Source organism: Physeter macrocephalus, chromosome 16 (assembly GCF_002837175.3).
Source record: "Physeter macrocephalus isolate SW-GA chromosome 16, ASM283717v5, whole genome shotgun sequence".
Classification (NCBI taxonomy): domain Eukaryota; kingdom Metazoa; phylum Chordata; class Mammalia; order Artiodactyla; family Physeteridae; genus Physeter; species Physeter macrocephalus.
This window is the reverse complement of record NC_041229.1, coordinates 32,066,664-32,089,506: the sequence shown is the minus strand read 5'-3', so window position 1 is coordinate 32,089,506 and position 22,843 is coordinate 32,066,664. Positions and strand designations below refer to the sequence as shown.

General features: G+C 37.1%; 1 protein-coding gene across 4 annotated transcripts in view; it reads right to left on the bottom strand.

Annotated features, from left to right (window-relative positions):
- Positions 1–2,626: 2,626 nt before the first annotated feature.
- TRPC6 (transient receptor potential cation channel subfamily C member 6) overlaps positions 2,627–22,843 on the bottom strand; it is a 134,713-nt gene continuing 114,496 nt past the window's right edge. For 3 of the 4 annotated variants that reach the window (XM_024115319.3, XM_024115322.2, XM_024115323.2), the window contains exons 7-13: positions 22,313–22,577; positions 20,879–21,074; positions 19,875–20,078; positions 18,142–18,216; positions 10,428–10,511; positions 8,875–8,950; positions 2,627–8,164 (exon numbers count right to left, since the gene is read on the bottom strand). In XM_024115319.3, coding sequence (XP_023971087.1) covers positions 8,013–8,164; positions 8,875–8,950; positions 10,428–10,511; positions 18,142–18,216; positions 19,875–20,078; positions 20,879–21,074; positions 22,313–22,577 — 1,052 coding nt within the window. In that variant the 3' untranslated portion in view covers positions 2,627–8,012. Of the gene's footprint in view, positions 8,165–8,874; positions 8,951–10,427; positions 10,512–16,972; positions 17,443–18,141; positions 18,217–19,874; positions 20,079–20,878; positions 21,075–22,312; positions 22,578–22,843 lie in introns of those variants that run through there. The other variant, XM_024115321.3, reaches the window with a different exon arrangement.

Here is a 22,843-nt window from a genome sequence, read left to right as displayed (position 1 = left end):
TCATTCAGTTTGATGTTCATAATTGGTTAATATAACACCCTTATTAAAATTACATTTCAGAGGAACATATTATACCTCTACTTAAGGAATACCAACTGGTGGGCAATTTGAAGGACCTAGCTGCCTCATGAGGTATGTTGGTCCAGGATGTATGTGTAACTCTCAACACTTATTTAGTTTAATGAAGTAAGCAGCCACCTGTGGAAACAGCCCTGTTTCTGGAGGGTATACACTTGGGGTTAAACCACCAAGTACAAGTAACCCAGAATCTCCTTGATTTCAAGAAGATCTTAACCATCCTCTCTGCAGACTCAAAAACAGATACAATTTCTCAAATTTCCAAAGATTCATAGAAATCAAGTAGCATTTTAGAATTCTGACACAATCTATGGTTACAAAGAATACCGTTCTTGGCACTGTACATTGGGAGTGGAGTAGACGCTGTCAGTGCTTCTCCAGATGCCAGCAGACCTCTTTACAGCGCATCTCCTCTTGACATCTGTGTGCTTTTGCTTCTAAATGTCTGTACGTGACGTGTTCTCTGGGAGGCTGTCCTTGGGTCACCGAAGGTTTACATTATATATTAAATGCCTGGGAGTTTGCATCCCCCTGGGGCAGCCCTTAAGGACGGGACTGATGGGCCAGGGCATGAAAGTCCAGAGGCAGAACTTCAGAATTCCTCTGCAGGACCAGGCTGAAGTTACCCTTAGCGGGGGTTTGCCTGCATCAGGCAGTTGTGTGGATTTCTTCTTCCCTGTCCTGCTTTCCCCAACTCTTCATCGGTTTGTCCTGGGCCTGGAAGCATAGCTTCATTTTAAGTCTGCTTCTGGGGAACGTTCTTTAAGACAGGCTACATAAAGACAAGCAGCGTGCCAAGCCACATATGTACTTCCAATACCGCTGTTCCCAGAGGGTAAAAGGAGCAATGCTTCAGCCTAATGCAGGCTTGTCTGAAATGTATGCTACTTCCAACCAGAAGCCTCTCTGACCTGAAATAAAGCACTCCTCCTCCCCCCAACACTTTGATGCTCCTCCTGGGGGCTTTCATGGCATCAAACAGGCGACATGACTGACTCCTGTGTCTGACTAAGAACTCCTTGAGGGCAGAAACTGTGTCCTGATTGTTGTTTGAATTTTAAATAAAATGACTGAATAAACCCCTATTGCTGACACCCACAACATCCCAGGTGCTGCACCGGGCATGGAGATGCATAAAAATCACTGGAATGAAAGTATCAATAGCATTAGATACTTCTCTTGTAAAGCACAGGTCAAAGCACACTGAATATTGTATTATTTTAATTTTATGATAATGCATTTGATATTAGTATATTTGCAATTTTCATGATATATTGTAAAATACTAGCAGGCTGCAGGCCTGGCCCCTGCTTGGAGGAGGAGGAGGAACAGGATGATCCTTGGTTACAGTCAGCTGCAGATAGGCTACAATTATGTCCAGATTATCTAACAATAGGTATTAGTGAATTGCTGGAAAAATCATTATTCTCCCATAATGCCACAACCTCAGCCCAGATTGCTTAGAGAATAAAGTTGTTTTTTTTTAAATGTGCTGATCCTGTAACATATTAAATGATATTTCCAAGTACAAACAATACTTCAGGACTTCTGATTTGTCCTGAAGGATGGACTTTCAAAACGCTCTAGCCTTTGACCACTCCTCACACCAAGGTTATCTTTATAAAGCCTACAGAGCTCTTAAGCCATCAGCCAGATGTCATCGGTTTAAGAGAAAAAACTCAAACATATTCCAGGATCAGACCTGAGTTAGGGGTTTGTGAGGAAAAGTAACTGGGCTCCAGAATGGACAGCATCAGGGAGAAGCAACAAACTATGACAGTCTGTTCCCCTCATTAGTGAGGCTAAACGCTGAGTGAACTTATGACACAGCCGAGGATTAACAGTATCCTCTCAGTCAATCGTGAAAGACGACTGAATCACGTCTTTGAGAAAACTCAATAGGCTAGACCCATAAATGAATTAATAAGAAAAAAGCTGGCATGTGATCAATTCATTACTGCCTACTACTTCTTGAGCCAAAGGATAACTATCTTATTAAACAAAAGTATGAAGTGAATGAGTCATGTTGCTAACCCTCCAAGAAGGAGGTAGAAATCAATCAGAAATGCCAAGATTTCCTTACATGGATTTCGTATGTCCTCTAAGAAATGAGATGAAACCACAAACCCTAGCAGGTAAACTAAACCTAACACAAATGAGTCCAGGCTTCATTTCCTACTTTGTGGATGCTGAAGAATTTCTTCCCAAGTGTTGTATAGCTCTCTAAGATGAATAAATTAAAATAGGCCTCATCGAACTACTGATTATGAGTCAGTTCTGTATTCTATTTCTAGTACTGCTATTGGCACTGGTACATAGCACATTGCAATGAATATAATAGGTTTTAAATAAAAGTTTTATGAGTGGAATTTAATATGGTACCTGCCCTAAACCATCTTATGATATTATTTTAAAATTATAACAAAATTATTACAGTGAAAAGTAACAAATATGCCTTGAAATTTTCCTAACTATTCTTCAAATATGATTCCCTTTTTTCAAGGATGGCAAATATGTGGCATGAGGGCCAACTTCCCATGTGCATGGCAAACATTGTTAATTGTCTCTATATCTCTCTTTTCTCCTTTTCACCACAGGGGCCTCAGATTCCTTCTCAGAACAATTCTCCAGACACTGTATATCAACCAATCAGAGAAACATGAGTTGAAACTTAAATGTCATAAGATTTTATGAGGTTTAAGAGGGAGAGATTTAAGACAGGGTAGAAAAAGGAATTTGAGAACCATATCCTTTCTCCACAGTTGCTAACATTAACTGAATGCTTATATGTGCCAAGTATGATTTTCTGAGTCTAAGAGGTATTAACTCATTTCATCCTCACAGAAATTTTATGCAGGAGATGATGTTAGCTTTTTTTTTAATCCGTGGAATTTGGATAATGAGACCCAGAAAGGTTAAGCAACTTAGTGAAAAATGCACAGCTGGTAATTGTCAGAGCTGGGATTCAAGCCCATATTTTCTGGCTCTAGATCCTATACTCTGAGCTAGTAGACTGAAAATAACTCAGTAGAAGAGGTAGATAACATATAGAGACTAGGAAAAAAAGTTGAAATCATTGAAATGAAAAAAGAAAGAAAAGGACAAGTGAGAAAAGAAACAAAAATAAAATCCAGATTTGTAAGCATAATGTTTTTTTCTAAGATCATTACTATGCTTTGAAAAATGTCTTTGATCATATATATATACACATATATATGTGTATATATATATATACATAACATGCATATATTATATATGTGTTATATGGTTATAGACTAAATATAATGACAAACTATATATATGTATAGTGTGTATATATATTCTTCTACATATTAATAGTAGCGACGATATGACATGTTAACATTTTTTGAAATATAAGGTAACACTGAAATTTGACCTTTTCCAATTATTCTGAGTACATTTTCTGAGGAAGAGTGAAAGGTAAATGTCAGATGACTGAATCACAAAATACTGGAAAGGTTAAGGCAAAAGCAGAGCATTGCCATAGTACTTTTAGTCTCAGACATGATAATTAGTAAACTTTATTTATTCTGAGTCTGTTCTTGGGGTGCTATGAAAGTCTATTTTCATGAACAATGATGAGGACAAAAAGGCAGGGCAGTGAAGTTCAAGACTCACTTTTCGAATGTCATCATCAAGGCTTCCTCTAATGATTTAGGAAAAAAAGTAATGTTCTGTGCATTTACTAGAGGACATGCCTGTCTGCCTACTTTTTACACACTGTTCCTACAGTTTATCAGTGGACAATGACCAAAGCCTTTGGCTTTCAGAGTGGGCATTCGAAAAAGAAGAAAGGTAAAGCATTCTTAGATTCTGTACATACCTATTTTCTCCTGGTTTTTACTTCGGTGTCTTTGATAACATTATACTTAGGGAGCACTATGACTATGATGAATCTGAAAAACTAATTTTTAGTACTGTGACTTATGTAATCTTCTTAGTATGTAGAACTCCCCTTACCATTGAATATGTGAGCTATTTGATCTGTCATTTTCAAAGAGTTTGAAAAACATGAATCAATATCCCTATGATCCACTTACACTAGGTAAATTATCTATCAAGTGGCACTAATATAAAAAATGCCTATCATACAGTTGGTCAGTGTCTTTATCTATTTACTCAGTTGTACAAAATTTCTACAAAAATTGATTCCAAAATGAATCTTTTTGTCACTTGTGAATAGGTGTTATCATATTCATCCTGGCGAAGTATTTTAAAAAGTTTCCATAGAAACGTTTACAGTTGTTGCTGTAAATAGAGGAAAGAAGAAACTTCAAGCAATCATTCTAGTGATTCAAGAAAAACAATACATTTGCCTTAATTACCTGGGTCTTTCATAGAGTTTGTGGTGTATCTCTAACCTCAGCTAGTCACATGTAAAAATAAAGACTCAGAATATAAGTCAATGTTGTGTACGGTAACAGATGTTTGGCTGAATTTTCAACTTCTGCCAGTGGTAGGGTGCCGAGCTGTGCTCCTACACAACCTCTGGTTAACTTGCTCAGGTAAGTTTCCAGAGTACAACACAGAGGTCTGGGTCAGGAACTCACATCCTTTTTTGTTCTCCAGTGATTCAACCTGCACCCTCTGCACTGAAGGGCAGAGACTCTAACTACAGTGTAGGACCTCCTGCCCAGCACTACTCAACAGAGCTGCGGGGACAGCTGCCATGGCTTTCATAAACCCTGCCTGGCACACAATGATGAGGGACGGTTTCAGAGTGAAGAAGGAGGCTGTATCTGCTTGTTAGAATCAGAATAGATGCAGGCCATATTTAGAATGTGGCACTTAGAGAAAACCCTTGGCCCAAAGCTGGAAATTGGTCTTGACAGTGATTCTATAGGGGCACTCGTAGGTCAGGCTGCCTGTTTGGCAAATACTACTGTATTGTCTCTCCATTTTAATTAAAATTTTAGTTTTTGGTTTTCTTTTACTATTCACACAGTGATAAGATTAATACTGGAATAGTGCTGGATGGGTGGCAGAGACTGTCCAAATAAAGTCAATCTGTTCTCACCAAGTCATAGCCACTGAATTCACTATTTCTCCCTTAGTATCCCACACTCATGCCCAAGTCTTGGCCTTGCTCACACTATCCCCACCCCTTAATATACATCTCCATCTTTTATTCTTTTTTGTATCTGCAATCGTTTTGAAGCCAAATATTCTTTTTACCCCTCGCCTTCCTTGATTAACATGATTGTGTATCTCTGGACTGGGTATAGAATGGAACTTTGGCTTTTCAGATACAGCCCATTTTTCCTCACCTAGAGGTTGAAATATAAGCTTCACAATGAGACAACCGTACTCCGAAATATCTGTTCAAGATCCCAGGTAACTGTGAGGCCTCTGCTGTGAGGCAGGCCTAGGTTTTGTTCCTGGTTCTGACACTTGCTCTATGTGCAAGTTACTTAGCCACTAAAAGCCTCTGTTTTCTCATTTCTAAAATGAGGATAGTAACAATAGTTACCTCATATAGCTGTTGTAAGCATTAAGTTAGATTAAATTATATAGAGCATGGAAAGCATTTATCACAGTGCCTGGCACATGGTAGGTGCTCAATAAACACTTCTTATAGTTGTATTAAGTCTTATTTCTTTACTTTGTTGCAGGTTCTTTGAGGTCAGACACATTTTTTATTCCTTTTAATCCCTGGCAAAGTTTTAAGCAGACTAGATTCTGGTGATTCATTTTATATTCCTAGTAAAATCATGTTGAATTTGTGTTATTTCTCAGTCTCAGAATAATGAGAACAGCAGAGAGTAAAACTAGGCAGTGATGTACAAAACCAGGGGCTTCATTTTGTTCTTTGGTGGATGGTCTGCCATGAGGAGTGGGCAGGGCTTGGCCCTCAGGGAGTAGCTGTATGGTCAGAGTGCCAGATATTGTTCTGTCCTCCTTATGGTACCCAAACTTCCAGTAAGCACCAAACCACAGAGGAGAAATATGAGAGACAGCAGTTTGGATAAACACATTTAAATTTCTTAACCACCTAATTTTAAAAGATTAAGCTTACTGCAACATGAATACAGGATTTAAAGCCAGTGGTCTTGAGATATTTGAAGGATCATTGTGCTTTGACAATCCTTTGCCAATATGCCTTGAATTAAGTTCTTGCTGGAATTTTTAAAGCCTTTCTTAAAATATGCTTGAGTCGTCTTTTCATCTTCCAATTAAAAGGAAATTAGAAGAAATGCCAATTCAGCTGCACTTCAAGGAAAATGTGTTGACTTCAGGACATTTAATTTTGAACAATAACAGGTGGCACTTGATGGCAGTGCCTTTTACTGAGGAACTCATCGTCATGCCTGTTACATTTCCTAAAACTTACATCTTGTCAAGTCAACCCAACTTAAAAGACGCTGAGAAATCTAAATACCTTTTCCAGAATCTTCTGGAGTCAAGCCCATTTGCTGTCATAGAGCGCTTCTTGGCTTGGAGGCCAATCTCTTGCATGGCATGACACACAAGGTTTATGCATTTAGATTATTTTAATTTGCAGATAGTGCATTTGGTTTTGAGGTGGATTTTTAAAATCTCTGATTCAAATGTTGTCACAAAACATTTGAAAACAGACCTTTCCTGTATCACTAAATAATTTCTCAATAAGTAATAACCATAAACACAAAATCACTGTATATAAAAATCTCAGCTATATTTTCTGATCTGGTTGCATAAAGGTTTTTTGATGTAAACTAAATCAAAGTTGGGGCTAAATAGATTCTCTGTGACCATTTTATCTTTAAAATGAAATTTAAAATTTGCTTGAATTTAAAGCAGCACTTCCAGTCAATGCTCAGCATCATCCAAATGTTGACAGTCTTTGGGTAGCTGAATAGTGAACCTTCATTTCTTTCCTTTAGTTGTTTTAGATATGGCCTCACATCATCAGTAAGTAATAGCAACCTCTTGGTAAATGCTCATGAATTCAAATTCCTGTTTTATATATTTTGAGAGGAGGGTAGGACATGCTAAGTATTTGCAAGTTCCCTCAACACATTTTTTCCTTTACATTTGAGGCCAAACTTAGGAATTCACCTGTGAAGCCCCTTGGTAATGGCACAAAAATTGTGCTATAATTGAAGCAAATAACGATAATTGTTTGTGGCTTTGATACTTCTCCAATAAAGTGTTCTTATTTGGCCAATAATTTTTCAATAAAATAAAAAATTGTACATTGTACAATAAAAAGTATAATATAAAGAGCTTTTGAGTATCTGTATTGGCTGCAAAAGAAAATAGGACAAGTATTTCACATGCACATGTGCAAACACACACACACACACACACACAGAACTGAACTATGTTTCCAGAGTTCAGTGAAGGAAACACATTTTCACTGGTAAGTGTAACATTTTCAAAGCAATGCAGAAAATTTAGGAAAGATTTAACCCCATTTTGCACAGATATTATCAATCATATTCTGTGGGGGCTAACAAGGGTAGATGATTAAAGAGTATTCTCTAAATGGCAAGAGATTATTTTTCTCTAGATTTCAAGTCTGGAAGTCACCAGCAAGGGATCCATAGAGCAGGCAAGAAGGTACCTGAAATATCCATCAGGGAAATAGCACAATATGGTGTGTCTGCCCTGCCAGCTAAAATGATTCCCAGGCAGACACTACATGGCAATCACATCATCACAATAGTTGTACCCAAGAAAGCAGTTTACAAAACAAGCACAAAACAACTGGGCATGATTTTCATCATAATCTGCAAACTTTTAGCCTGAATAATGAAATTTAATCACCAAAAATATTAAAGAGTAGAGTTCCAAATAATAGGATGACCCAAGTTATCTTTGAACTTTTTCTTCTTTAAAAGCTGGTCATATTGGCACTTAAAAAAATAAATCAGAAAATAACATGGCTTCAAGTGGACAAATAAATATGAATTTTAAAGAAAGACTTTGCATTATCTATTGCTTTCCTCTTGATTTGGTTTCATTGATAATTTCTCCCCAAGTTTTCGAATAAGTTCTGCCAGGTCTTCTGAATTTTGAGTTTTTTCTTCAAGAAGTTCATAGCGGAGACTTGAGATGTCCTGTTTAATTTCCTTCAGTTCCCCTTTGTAAAAGAAGAGTGATAAGAAGTCAATAGTAAATACGTAATGCAGAGAAACTAGTGATTCTGGGATAGATTGAAATCAATCAGCCTTAATGCCACACACATCTATGTTTTGAATCCTTTCAAAGGAAATCACTTTTTAATGGGGGCAGGCTTCTATTTTCTCAGCTCAGTATTTTGGTTAGTGAAAAGATTATAGAGAAAACTTACAACGTAGTCCTCCTGAAGTCAGTGGAAGGGAAACATTGGTGGCAAATGTTACAGGGTTTGGGGGCAATGGACCCTCACTATCCCCAACCACTTCCTTCTCCCTCCAAGTCCCCCACGGATATAATACAGTTCGCTCTCCCTATCCTCGGGTTTTACGTGTGCGGAGGCGGAGGGTAGACTGTAGTAGTTACTTCATTTTATATAAGGGACTTGGGCACCCATGGATTTTGGTATCCACACAGGTCCTGGAACCAACCTCCCAAGAATACCGAGAGACGACTGTAGTTACTTATCTAGCAAGTGGCATCTGCCCCCAACTGCGGAGAAATAGCCTATTTCCCCAGTATGTAGCAGTACTGATGGTTGGTGAGATCCTGTATTCTCCTCCTGTTGAAGCTCACCCTTCCCACGCCCATCTGTCCAGCTCTCCCTCAGCTCTGCTTCAGGCCCCAGGTCCTGGTTCATGCTCAGGGGCTGACTTGTCCCTGTGTTCAACTCACCTTCATTCACTTCATCACTCTCCTTATCTATCTGGGCTTGTAATACATATCTTTTAATGAGCCTCTTCATTATTTTCTAGACAGAGAAAAGAGAAATCCATCTTAGTTTTATGTTCATGATAAATCTCTCATTTGGAATAAGTTTCTGATTTTTTCACTCTTTAGTATGCACTTCAGAAATGATAGCTATGAAAGATTAAGATGATTTATCTGGTAGGGGATGCATACTATCTCCAGATTTTAAAAGTAATTTTCACATCACCAGGACTAATGACTCAAAAGTTAATTCTTGAGAAAAGAATAAGTTCAGAGCAAACATCTAATCCTTGATGTTCATTGCTTGTATTTTACTTGAAAGTGTTAGAACAAGACACAGCCTTAACAGCTGGGCAGGTCAGAGGTGTGCACTTCTGCACGTGGAAATGGAAAGTTAAGCAAATGTGCCCTCATTTATGGCTTTCCCCCTCCATTACAAAGAAATGGAGCCAGTTTTGATTTTATATTTGCTAATAATTTAGGAATCGCTAGCTTCAATGTAATAATATTTCTCCAGCACCTGAGCTTCCACCATGAGGATATTGTTTTTACTACGTACTTTTCATAAAAAGTAAGAGGCTCAGCATGTATGTAGGAAGTCCTAGGTGGATATATATAAACCAAATCTTACTACCTAAACCCTAAACTAAATGATAGTCAAATCCCACTTTCAAGAACTTATCCTAATGATGTAATTAGGTACATGGGCAAGTATGTTCATAGTAGTCCTACTTATAACGGTGAAAAAAAAAAAAACCTTAAACGTCCATCAATAGAGGATTATTTATTTGTACAAAGGAATATAGTACATCCATTAAAATTAATATGAATATATGTTTTGTGAAGTGAAAAACTATTATTCATTATATAAGTATTGTTAACTCATTTATATAATATTACATATACATTTTTATAATAATATTAAAATATATGTAAAATTATATACATACATATAATCATCTGGCAGAATATTCACAAACAGTAAGTAGTCTTTACTTCTCAGTGGTGGGGTTTTTTACTCTCTTCTTTATGTTTTTTGTAAGATAGACTTTTTTTTTTTTTTTTTTTTGCTGTGTTCATGTATTGGAAGACTTTATAGAGTTAGGACAACTATTCTACTCAAATCGATCTATAGATTCAACAGAGTCACAATTTTGGAATACACAATCAATTCTAAAATTTATATGGAAAGGCAAAGAAACAGAATAACCCAAACAACTTGGGAAAGAACAACAATGGAGAATTCACATTAGTAAGATAGACTTTTTACAATAAACATGTAGGCTCTAAGTTCCATGATGGCAAGACTTCATCTATTTTGTTCACTTCTATATCTCTAGTACTTAGAAAGTGAATGGTACGTGGTAGTTACTCAATAAATATTTTTTTGAATTAGTGTATTATTTGGATATTGAGAAAAATATCATAACAGTTCATTTTCATTTAAATAATCACATAGTTTGAGTTTCTAAATATTACAAATAACTAGTCTTATTTCTTTAAAAATTCATGCTTACCTGATATTGTCTTGGAGGATTATTGAAACTGTTTAACTGGAAATCTTCTGAACTTCTTAAGCTTGATTGTTTACTATGTCCAAACTGTATTTTGAAAAGAATGAGAAATTGATTATCATTTAATTTTTAAAAAAATGTGACGATATTTATCTCATAGTTATATATGTGAACTAAGTCTCATATATATAAATAATCTTTTCGATATGTATAGTGCCATTTTAACTTAATTTGCTTAATATTCTGTCTTCCAAGACAAATCATAGACACTTTAGGTGTGTTCAGCCTCTCAGTGTCTATTAGAGGTTGTCTGAGGACTCTCTTAGACTTTGTGGCTATCAATCATTTTGTCATGAGAGTCATGCTTTAACATTCCCACAGATACATCCTTGGTGGAGGAAGAGGCAAACAAGTTGAGAAAATAATGGTGGTGATCTCAGAAGTCCATTGATGAGGGATCCACAGTCCAGCATGATTGACTACACCATCCACACCTGCAGTAGAGACTGTGATAAGACTCCTGAAGAAACACCAGGGTAAGGCTTTGTTGTAGGATAGGATTCAGGTGCTAAGAAAGCACTAATAAACCATTTGAATTTTAGAATATATATAGTATCCTATCTGGGCAGCACTTTTCAAATAATACATTTGCTTGAATAGGAAAATAACAAGGAAAGTAATCAGCAAGAGAGGTGGTAAAGTACCATATTAACATGCTAAGAGGATGATTAAAATCCTCTTTAAGGCATTTTCTAAAGGGAAACAATGGTTTTACAAAGAAATAAGTAGGAGAAATTGAGCAAAACACAGCATCTCCAAATATATATTTTTTGGGGTGCAAAGCTCTTTTCCAGGGGAAAAGAAACTTCAAGACTATCTACTAAGACAGCCATGATTTATATTTCCCAATGACATCTAAGTTGCTACAGGTAAAGCTCAATGAGACTCAATTAAAATCCTTGACTTAACTTCAATGTATTGATGCTTTAAATGGCCACATGCTGAATTCAAGTAGCTATGCACACATTCATCCATTAAACAGGTATGTGTGAGTGACCTCTATATGTAAGGTGCTGTGCTATGTTCTGGGTATTTAATGAATAACATAAATAACTATGATCTAGCTGAGTTATAATAATGGGAAAAGTATGGCAAGGCTGACAAGATGCATATTCATTGTGAAGATATTGTTTAGGTAGCATCCTTTTCCATGTAGCTATTTGCCTTTTTCTTTCACCCTCTCTAATAATGTCAGCAAAACGTCCGTATTTCTTTTTAACTTTATATTAACTTTTACAAAATTAAGATAAAATTTTACAATTGACCAAATTAACCAGAGAGGCAGCTTGGGTTCTGTAGAAGAGCACTTGACAGAAACCTGAAAACTCAAATGTGGCTCTGCCACAAGTTAGCTGTGGGATACTAGGTGAGAAGCTGAAACCCTACAATCTCTGCTGACAGTGAAGGGAATGCTCTAGTTGACCTCTACAGTCCTTCAAGTCCTACTAATTTATGAATTTGTGAAACAAATGCAAACTTCAACATATTTTAATAATATTTTAATGTTTATTTTCAAATTACATAATCATTTATTTTTATAATATTATAAAATATAATGATATTTAATATATTAGATATGATTCCTGGATTTCAAACTATGATTTATGCTTTAAAGACATCATTAACCATGATGACCACAGTCATCACTTCCATCCCCCAGTTTTTATGATAAAGCATGGAGGGTGAGGACAGGTTCATAATCAGAGCAAAATGATCCAGGCAAAGGGAATCTTTGTGTGCATCACGTCCATCTCTTCATGAATGCACAGCCTCATGCTGGCAAATCACTAATTTGATGTCTCCTTCTTTTGTTAGAGCCCACTAACACATCCAAATGGTGTTCATGGAAAAAAGAAAGTGAAAAATTTTACTTCTTTGAGATTTTTTTAGAGATGAATGTGTGGACCTTAATACTCGTTGTGCCAATCATTCCAAATTAAGGCAACTCCACAACCCACCATGCCTATGGCAATAATCCTTTTTTGGAAACTTAATATTATATTAACACTATGCAGGCTTTTCATTTGCTCTTTTCTAATTTAAGGTTTGTTGTTCCCAATTCCTGAAACACTCTCTTCCTGGCTCTTTGCCTGTCTGACTTGCTTTGTCTGATCCTCTGGAGTTTAGCTCAACACATAAGCTCCTCAAATGGCTTTCTCTGCCTACCCCATGAAAATAGATCTTGAGCAAGCTAGGCCTTTTGTACCCTTCATAACGTGCTTCACAATTGCCAATTACTTTATTCACTGGCTTGTTTACGTGGTTATTGTCTACATCCTCCTGGGCTCTACAGAAGGAGGAACTTTGTTTAGTTTATCTCAGTGCTGTCAGAGCCATCACTGTCCAGCAGATGGTCAGTGCTCAAAAGTTGTTGGTTGGTGAAATGAATGAAGGGAGAAGTGCTTTTGGGTCACTAATAGAGTTCACTTGGTTTCTGGACAACTTGCTCTACAAGACGTGTACAATATAGGTTCGTGAATCAATTGGCTGCAGCTCAACCACATGGGAAAGATAAATCTGAAACATGGTTTCAAGGTTTGAGGCAGATGACTTACAAGTTAATACCCTGGATGACACAGAAGAGGTAACAGTACCAGGAAAGCAAGAAAACAGTTTTCTGTTCATTTGACAATGGGTATAATTGTAGATTTTCCAGATTGTAGATCTTGACGTGTCACTGACTGCAGCTACAGTGTGTCATACAGTTTTATAACACACAGCTCCTCTTTGCATGCACCCAATGGGTAGAGTCTGGAATTTCTCAACTGCAACATTTTTGACACTTTTGGCTGGGTAATTCTTTATTGTGGGGGGCTTCCAGTGCATTGTACAATGTTTGCCAGCACCCATGGCCTTGACACCCTAGATGCCAATAACAGTTCCCCTCTCTAGTTGTGACAACCAAAAAAGTCTCCAGGTATTACAAATGCACCCTGGACTGCTGGTAGTGTGGAATCAAAATTACCTCTCAGTGGGAACCACTAGTATAGTTAAATGGTATATGACTAAACAGTTACAAATTCATTTGGATCACTTTTATGTGAAGGGTTCTGCTCTAAATCTGAAGTATGAATTTGGATGCAAATATAACATTTGTTTAGCAAAAATTTCTAAACAGTTTCTGATATATAGTAGGTATTCAACAAATACCTGTTTAAAAATTTAATAACATAAAGGACTAATATGTAAGAAGAAACTTACCCAATGGTGCAAAGAAGCATTATGACCACTTGGTGGCAGAAAATTCTAATTTATATTTGTTTTGATGTACAGCTACTAAAACAGACTGGGAAGTCAAGGGAATTCAGTTGGCAATATGAATAGCATTTAAACCTTAGTGATTTGGACATTTATAGATGGCACTGACGCATAATGTGATGGGAGTGGGAAAGGTGAGCTTGTTGAGTAGAAGCAGGAAGAACTGGGTGTAAGCTTTCTTCCTGTCTAATGCAAATACACACTCTGATTCTGAATAAAGCACTGCCTGTCCTTTTTTTTTCCCATACCTTCTACCGCATTTCCTGCATTCTTTGTTTCTTTTTTTTTTTAATCCTAGTAATTAGTTTGATATTAGCATTTCTCATCTTGCTGCAGCTTCATTGTAGGATTAGAGTGAGGAACACTAAATAACTTGTTTGTTATTCATTAAGAATAACAAGTAAGCCTCAGTCTTGGGAATTTTTTATGTTGTTGGACATAGTACTAGGAGTCAGTCTCCCATTCCCCACATTGAGGGGGTCTGAGGCTGGGATCAAAGCAATGAACTGAAAATGTAGAGGAAATATGATCAGTCAGCAAGGGGTGCACATATGACATGAAACCATGTGGTACAGTGCTTGTAAAAGCTCTTGCTTGAAATCAAACAGATACGGATTTGAATTCTGGCTGTGTCATGTGTCTGAAGTGGGACCTTGAGCAAGTCATTTCATCTCTGTTAACCTAAGGTTTCTCATGTATAAAATAGGGAAAATAATATTACCTACCTTCTAGAGCTAATATGAGGATTAAAGAGATAAGATGTGTAGAATGAGTAGCTTGACATAGTAGATGTTGTACAAGTGTCAACAGCTATTATTATTGTACAGAAGGACAAATATCTACTATGTGGCTTTAGGCCTATGTCATGGTTAGTTTTAATCTGCTCTATTTCTTTTGGAGACACTTTGCTGAATATTGCTTTTTACTGATGTGTTCATGTCCATGACTAAGTCATTCAAGGAATGAAATACTCAGTGATTCCCATACCCAGATGAGCATTAGAATCTCCTAAGGACTTATTAAAATACACATTTCCAGGCCCCATGGCCAGAGATTTTAACTCTATAGACCTGGAGAAGAGGATGGATAATTTGTTCAAATCCATCTGGTGAAGTGACCCTGGTGATAGTAACAAATTGGAACCACTACATTATATAACTGGTTCATCAGATGACTAAAAAGAAAGCCCCTGACCTAATTAGAAGCTAAAGGACATAGTTCCTGGATATGTAACTGATAAAAAAAAATATCCACATCTCATTCAATCCAGTACAGAATGGACCCCAAATGCTAAAATAACGTCAATGCTCCATACTGGTCTACGGTCCATGGCATGTAAAACCTGCTCTGAAACTGACAACTTGAAGGGGATCTGTTCTAGAGCTGGAACAGAGCAACTATTGAAGAAGTTATTTGGCATTTTCAGGTTTACACATGTAATACAGTATGGCAGAGACTGAATATTAATGTATGCTGTCCTTTCAGACTATATGTCCGAAAAGCTAATGCTAACCACCAAAGTCAGTGATATTCGGATCTGAAGGAGATGATTAAAGATAATAAATAGATATATTAAAAAGTATTTTTATATGGCTCATCTGACTGATTTATATAGTGTCCATGGAGCAGATGTGAAGGAAGCAGATGTGAAGGAATGTTTGTGCGACCTAACCACTTTAACTTTCAAGGAGTCAAGAAAGAAGACCCCAGCAAAATAGAAACTTAACTGTGCAATTTAGGCATAGACTTTATGAAAAAGAATGAGCAAAAGCCATGCAAATTGGGTTAGGGAAAACACATAGCAACAACAGGCAAAACTGATTGGAACTATAAATGGCTGCTTTAAAAATCATTTCCTCAGGAATATAGTTAATGTATCAAGCAAAAGCAAGCTATGTGAAATATGCCTCAGTTTTGTTCACCACAAGCTTAAATGGTAAGGGAAAATAGACACGTGTTGATTTGGTCCTCTAGGAATCAAATGCCAAGACAAAGTGAGAAATATGAGATGTATTCAGAATTATGCCTGTGAAAGATAATGGGAAGTTGTAGCAGAAGGCAGAAAAAGCTCCCAGACTGAGGCGTGGCTCACCTGTGAAAGAGGGAAAGGTAGTAAGATTGTCTGAGAAAGTCAGCTAGCCCAACGGCGAGCTGCTGTGCAGCGTGCCCCAAGAGAGGTCCTGTGCTGGCATGAACTATCCAGGACCTAACGAGCATGGCCATGGCAGGAAAGCTGAGGGGACCCCAAAGATGCTGCAGCTGGAGGCTGTCAGCTGACCGAACTCCTTGAAGCAGGCTCTCTCGAAAGAAAACATGAGCCGTATATTCCCATGGCTGCCACAATAAACAGTCTCTCAAAAGGGTCTCTAGAAGGTTCAGCTGACATTGGAATCAACATTTCATTGATCTACCACTGTGACCAGATACCAGAGGCTTCGTATTGCTGTTAAAGAATTTGCTTTCACCTGGGATTAAAATATGTGCTATCGGAAAGTGTAGAGTAATCCAAGACATGTTTAAAAAATATAAAATGTATTTTCCAGATGATTAAAACAAATTTTAAGTTTCTACATTTTTTGAGAAACTCCAAAGAAAATAAAATTATTTAATTTGAAAGACACTATAGTTTCTATTGTAAAGAAAAAAAAGGCATGTTTATCTCCCTTGAATTTTTCTCATATTTGTCCAACGCTTTATTATTATCATGCATTCATCATACTTTCAGCACAAGTAATTTCTTACTGGAAAACTATAAAGTCCAACTTACACTGACCTATTTTTTTTTTTTTTTTTTTTTTTTTGCGGTACGTGGGCCTCTCACTGCCGTGGCCTCTCCCGCCGCGGAGCACACGCTCCGGACGCGCAGGCCCAGCGGCCTCTTGTGGTATACGGGCCTCCCTCTGTCGTGGCCTCTCCCGTTGCGGAGCACACGCTCCGGACGCGCAGGCCCAGCGGCCACGGCCCAGGGGCCCAGCCGCTCCGCAGCATGTGGGATCCCCCCAGACCAGAGCACGAACCTGCGTCCCCCGCATCGACAGGCAGACCCCCAACCACTGCGCCACCAGGAAAACCCACACTGACCTATTTTTGAAAAAGTTTTATTGAGTTATTCATAACCAAATAACAAAAAGCTGCTTCTTTATAACAAGTACTTCACTATTTGTATAATAGTGTTTGTGATTTACAAAGCATCAACTGAATCCTCTCAACAATTTTGTGTGATGGGCTGTACAACTTGATCATTCCTATTTTGTAGATGAGGAAATTAAGGTTCAGAGAAGTCAAACGAATTGCTAAAGGGGCGGAGATAAGATGAGATCCCAATCTTCTGACTACTTGGTTCAATGATCTGGCTATATCAATACTGCATCAATTCATAAGAGTATTCCTATTTTGTTGGAGGAGGTAACATACTTGGCTTAAAAACAAAACAAAATAGCATCCCTCCTTGGCATTTGTGTCCCATGGGGTGGCCCTGTAGCAGAGTTCTGGCTAATGAGATATAATAACAGAAATTGTTGAGAGGCATCTCTGAGGGTGATTCAGCTAGTGGGCCACTTTTCCTTTGCCCCATTCCTTCTTCATGCCTGAAAAGTGGGTGTGATGTCTGAAGGTGAAGGTGTCATCTTGCATCTGACTATGACAAAAAATCCAGGAGAATAACAGACTCACTCCTGACAACAGTCCTGTACTGCCAACTCTGGAGAGTTAAATGAGAGGGGGAAAAACAACTGTCTTGTTGAAAACACCATGATATGTGCAACTGAATGCTAGTCCCACCTGATACACTGCCCTTCTCCTAATTATTAATTCACTCATAATTTCCCTCAGCCACACGCATTTATTGTACCCCTACTATGTGCCTGCTGCCAGAATGAAGCAAAAGTCCTCAGCATCAGGGATTTTGCCACTCCAAATTACGGAGCTGATGCAACTCCAGGGTACATTGCTCATTATAAACTGGGCGGAGGACAGGAGCCATTAAATTCTCAGGGTGCCTTTTTTTGACAGCTTCTCGATTACTGACAAATAATGCAGCTCTGTTAGGTGTGCATAATCTCCACCTGAGCTGCCAAGAATTAAGTTAATTATATCTCCATCAGGTCCCTATTGTTTTAATTTTCCCTTCTTTACATCACAATTCCTATATTCCATCACCCATAAGTACCCCAATATACTTGTTTACTATCGGTCTTAAACAGCCATGTAATTCTTTTTGCTGATTAACAGGACACAGGCTTATTTTCACTTCTCAATAACAGATTCTTTGAGCATTGTTAAATTGTTAATTCTTTAATGTGTCTACTGTTTCTTGAAATTGCTTCTGAACATCTGTCCTTTTCTCTGAGTAGAAAGCCTGAACCTATGCGTGGCTTCATATTTTCAAATGTGGTCTTACCTGTTTTTTGTCAAGTGATAATTTTGAAAGGTCTTCATGACTTCCCAGAATTCCAAATTTCTTTTCTTCATTTCTCTTTTAAAGATAGAGAGTAAAATAAGTACAATTGCTAATTTTACATTGGGAATTATAAAACGAATTTCACTCTTTATTCCATATTCTAAAAGCCATCTGGTCCAATTCTCCAGCAAGTTTCAATGAGAGAAACATATTCTTATTGAGGTCTTCCCTTTGGTGAGTACTTGGACATTTCCTTTTGGAGACTGAATTGTCTCGGGTTGCAGCTCTAATCACACCTGTAAACTATACACTTAATAACATTAAGTAAAGTGAAGGAAAATTTTGCCACTCAACACACAGAGTTCTGTAAGTTATACATTTGGGAGAGCACCAAAGATGGCATATTTTTCCAAAATTCCTATACAAAATAATGATAATACATTTAAAGAAGGCTTTAGAATTCTCAAAGCACTTTTACATATTTATCTTATTTGATTTTCATGATGTAGATGCAATTTTTATTCCCATATTACAGTTGAGGAAATTGGAGCTCTGGGAGCTTAATTTGAGAATCTCATGTAGTAAGTAGCAAATCATTCAATATAGAATCTTATAGCTGCAAGGAACTTTTACAGTCATTTGGCTCAGTTGCCCACCAGTGTAGGAAAACCTATAAATTCCTAATGTTGGTCAGCCAACATTTATTGATTACTTGCAATGATGGGGAGCTCACTATTTCACAAGACAGCCCACTACTCTGTTGGGCAGGTCTCGTTGTTACAAATTTTTTTATTTACATAGAACTAAAAATGAACTATTTGCAACTTTTGCCCATTGCCTCTCTTCCTATTTTTGAAGAGAAAATTAAATGTGTTTCCTCATTAAAATTGGGAATTGGAAGCAGCCAGCTCCTTTACGTCCCCATAATATGACACCATATCCACACCTGTTCCCTTCCTGGCCCTCCTCCTCTGGAGGCATCTAATCTCTCAGTGTTCCTTCTGGATATAGAGTTCTGTCCCCTGCAGAGTTCCCTGCTGAGAGTAACCTCCCCACCCCCATGCATTCCACACAGCATTCCACATGCTCCACACATTTCTAAACCCACTGTGATTGTTCTACTCCCTCATCTAAGCACTAGACCTCTTCTCTTTCATGGCTTCTTAAGATGGTACTGCCTCATGGGATTATTGGTTCCAATTAGCCTCCTTAGATATTTCTTTCTTGAACTACTTAATGCCAAACCTGGTCTCCCATATTACATGTGAGCAATTGATTTCTGAACTTTTCAATATAGGACTTACTTGTCTGTCAGATTCCCCCAAGTCATAATCAGCTAGCTGTATAAATTGAACGTGCAAAAAATTGAAGCTGTATAAATTGAGGTATATAAATATACCTAGCTGTATAAATTGAAGGTGAAGTGAGGGACGTGTAGCCACAACAGCAAAAATGAGGCCCAAAATAGCTCTCCCTTTCAGTACCCACTCCAGATAATGTAATACATTATTTTAGTTACATTTCATGAATTTTTCTTATATTTTTAAGCAGAAATATCCAGTGTGCTCCTAATAAACAGACACAAGCCAAAGGACTGCTCTGAGCTAAGTGACTACATTTGGGAATGGATGGACATGTCATCACAGACTACTTCTTTATAAAGGGATGTGGCACAATGGTTATAATGGTCTCAGCATTTAAAAATGTAATTTTAAATTATCAAGTCAAATCACCTTGTTCATTTCCACATCCTCCTGGAAACCTTTTTTATGGCCCTGGAACAGCTCAGAAATCCATTTTTTAAGCCTCAGTAGGAGATAAAACAGGGACTTTGGACTTGGCACCAGGTTGAAGGGAACAGGAAGAGTTCTTCCCTCCTCAAAGTAGGAAAACCAAAGTTTGGCCCTTGCAAATTTCCACTCCACATCAGCATCATCCTATACAAATACATATGACAGTTCAGCAAGGAAATGCGTAAAAAGAATTAATGGGATGTTTCTAACATTGCGTGACTATATGGAAGTAATGATGCCTACAACACTCTCAGACCCCAAAGACCACTCCAAGATTTTTTCAAAAATGTTAAGGTACTATTCACACACTCTTTCCTAAATCTGCCTAAAATTTTATCAGGCTTATAGATCTATAGATCTCAAAACTTGCATGTGTATATAAATACACTGAAAGATATAAATGCATTTTCCTACATGCTAGAAAACACTATGAAAAATTATTCACTTTTTTATTCTGCAACAGATCACTACTTTGATTAATTTGGGAGACAGACCAAGATTTCTGGAATAAAAATGTATACTATCACTCTGAATTTGAGAAAGGGTCAATTCTGAGCATCACTCAAAACAAGATTTGGAGAATAGTGGTATTCGGAAGCAATAATTTTTAAAATAAAGTATAAATTCATGCTGATATAGTATTTCTAAAGAGTTTGTAAATAATAATAACAAGTCACACAACATTTCTCATCCTTACGCCTTACTATCCCACCACACCCATAGATATTGTGTTTGGAAGCAAAGCATTAAAATTTTCTAGATTCCTGTATATAAAGTATACAAAAATATAGATATTCTCTACAGTATATACAGTAGATAAAGAAGTATGTAAAAAGGGAAAGAACAGATGGAAAGCAGTCTATACTGTCGCCACCAATGCTGAGTTGATCCCTGGAATAGTTAAAACATGTAGCACATAGTATACAAATGTATAGAGATTATACCTCAATTTCCTGGAATGAACTGTTGATCATTGCAATTAACATATTTAGCAAAACAATAACCATTGTAACATTATAGACTCCATAAAGAACATAACCAATGTTTTCAATGAATTTGTGATTATAGTTGATGACCACTGATTTCACTTCAGAAAGTCCAAATATAGCCCAAAACAGGGTCTTAAAACTCTCTTCCACTCTGGGGAATAAGAAGGAGAGAAAGGAAATGATAAAGTGTACAAATAAACAAAAATGGTACCATAATAAAAGTGAGTTGATTTAGTGTCTTTGGAAATTATTAGATATTCATGAGAAAACTCTTTGCTTCCCTGAGCCTCATTTTTCTTTTCTGTAAAATGGGTACAATAATTATTTATTTCTAGGATTGTTGCAAGGATGAGGAAATATTGTGTATATGAAGCACATAGCTCACTATCTGGAACATAATAAGCACTCAGTAAATGCTAGCATAATTACATAACCACAGATATTAACATTTAAATAATCCATAGTTTTGGCAATGGAAGTGTTAAATGTATTACTTAATAAAAAATAATGCTATCTGTTAGAGTCCTTTTGGGTTTCCTGCTCATCTATACTTCCACTAATTTCCAATAAAAAGATTACAATAGTATGTCTTAAGGTGTCTTAAGGAAAATATGACAATATAAATATAGTCAATGTTACCAAAATTACTGACATGTTTTACGTAGGAATTTCAATGCTTTAGGCATAATTATTGACCCTAAACTAAGCCCCTCTGCTTAGCCCAGGTGGTTTAATTTCTCGCATAAACTGAACTTTACAGGAATATGGGTAATAGGTTATGCTTCAGTCAATACTTATTGTAACACTGAATACCTAACATTTGAATAATGTATTCCAAACACACTTTATAAAAAACATGTGTGGCTATGGTGAACATAAGTTAAAACTCTTGTCACTATTGATAAATTGGATCGTCTCAGTGATAAGATCCAACAAATTGAATTAGGAAGCAGCTGTTCTCATAGTCAGCATCCCAGGAGTCTGTAGTAAGCAGAAGGACACAGCAGTGAAGAGCACAGGTGCTCTAGTGGGCAAGGGACTATGTCCTGCCTTTTCTACCTATTAGCAGCTATGCAGTGTTCAGCACATCATTTAACTTTTCTGAACTTCAGTTTCTTTCTTTTTTTCTGAAACAGAGATAATAAAATGATGTGTGTGAGGTAGTTCCTAGCCTTAAAAATGTTAGCTATAATTACTTAATATTAAGCAGGTTGCCTACATTATTGAGTTCTTCCAACCCATTTTAAAATCCTCTCATTTTGCTAAAGAGTAACTGGAGATGAAGTCTTTACCAAAACATTATTTATGCCAAGGATGCATATGAACACTGTTAAGCTAACATTTATTTAATCGATGATCTCCATGATCAAAATATCTGAAAGCACATACGTTGTGAAGGCTTCGTTTTGCTTTGCACCAATGTAGTAGGAATAGAGGTTGAACATTCCAATCATAAAGGCCACAAACACCATGATGAATATGACCATGAACTTGAAGATGTCTTTCACTGTTCTTCCCAGTGATATCTGCAGAGGTCCAAAGCTTTCATTTGCTGGTAAAATGTAGGCTATTCTGGAGAAACTTAAAACTACAGCAATTGCATAAAGACCTTCAGATATAATTTGAGGATCAGAGGGGTCCCACTTTATCCTGGCTAGGAGAAAGGAAAGACAAGAGTTATGGTGAGTTTATTTAAGTTTTTCACTTAGGTAACTTCTTTTCTGGGGTAGAAATAAAATTACATTAGCAATCCAGTTCCTGAAGGAAGTCTTTTATCTTAAAGGACTTCATTAAGTGTCAGGTGTATTTGAGCTTCTGAATTTACTGAGAAAATTACCCCCGTGGTTTGCTAGAAGTTTTCCATAGGGTATAGCATAATGGTTAAGAGTACACATATATATGGAATCTAAAAAAAAAAAA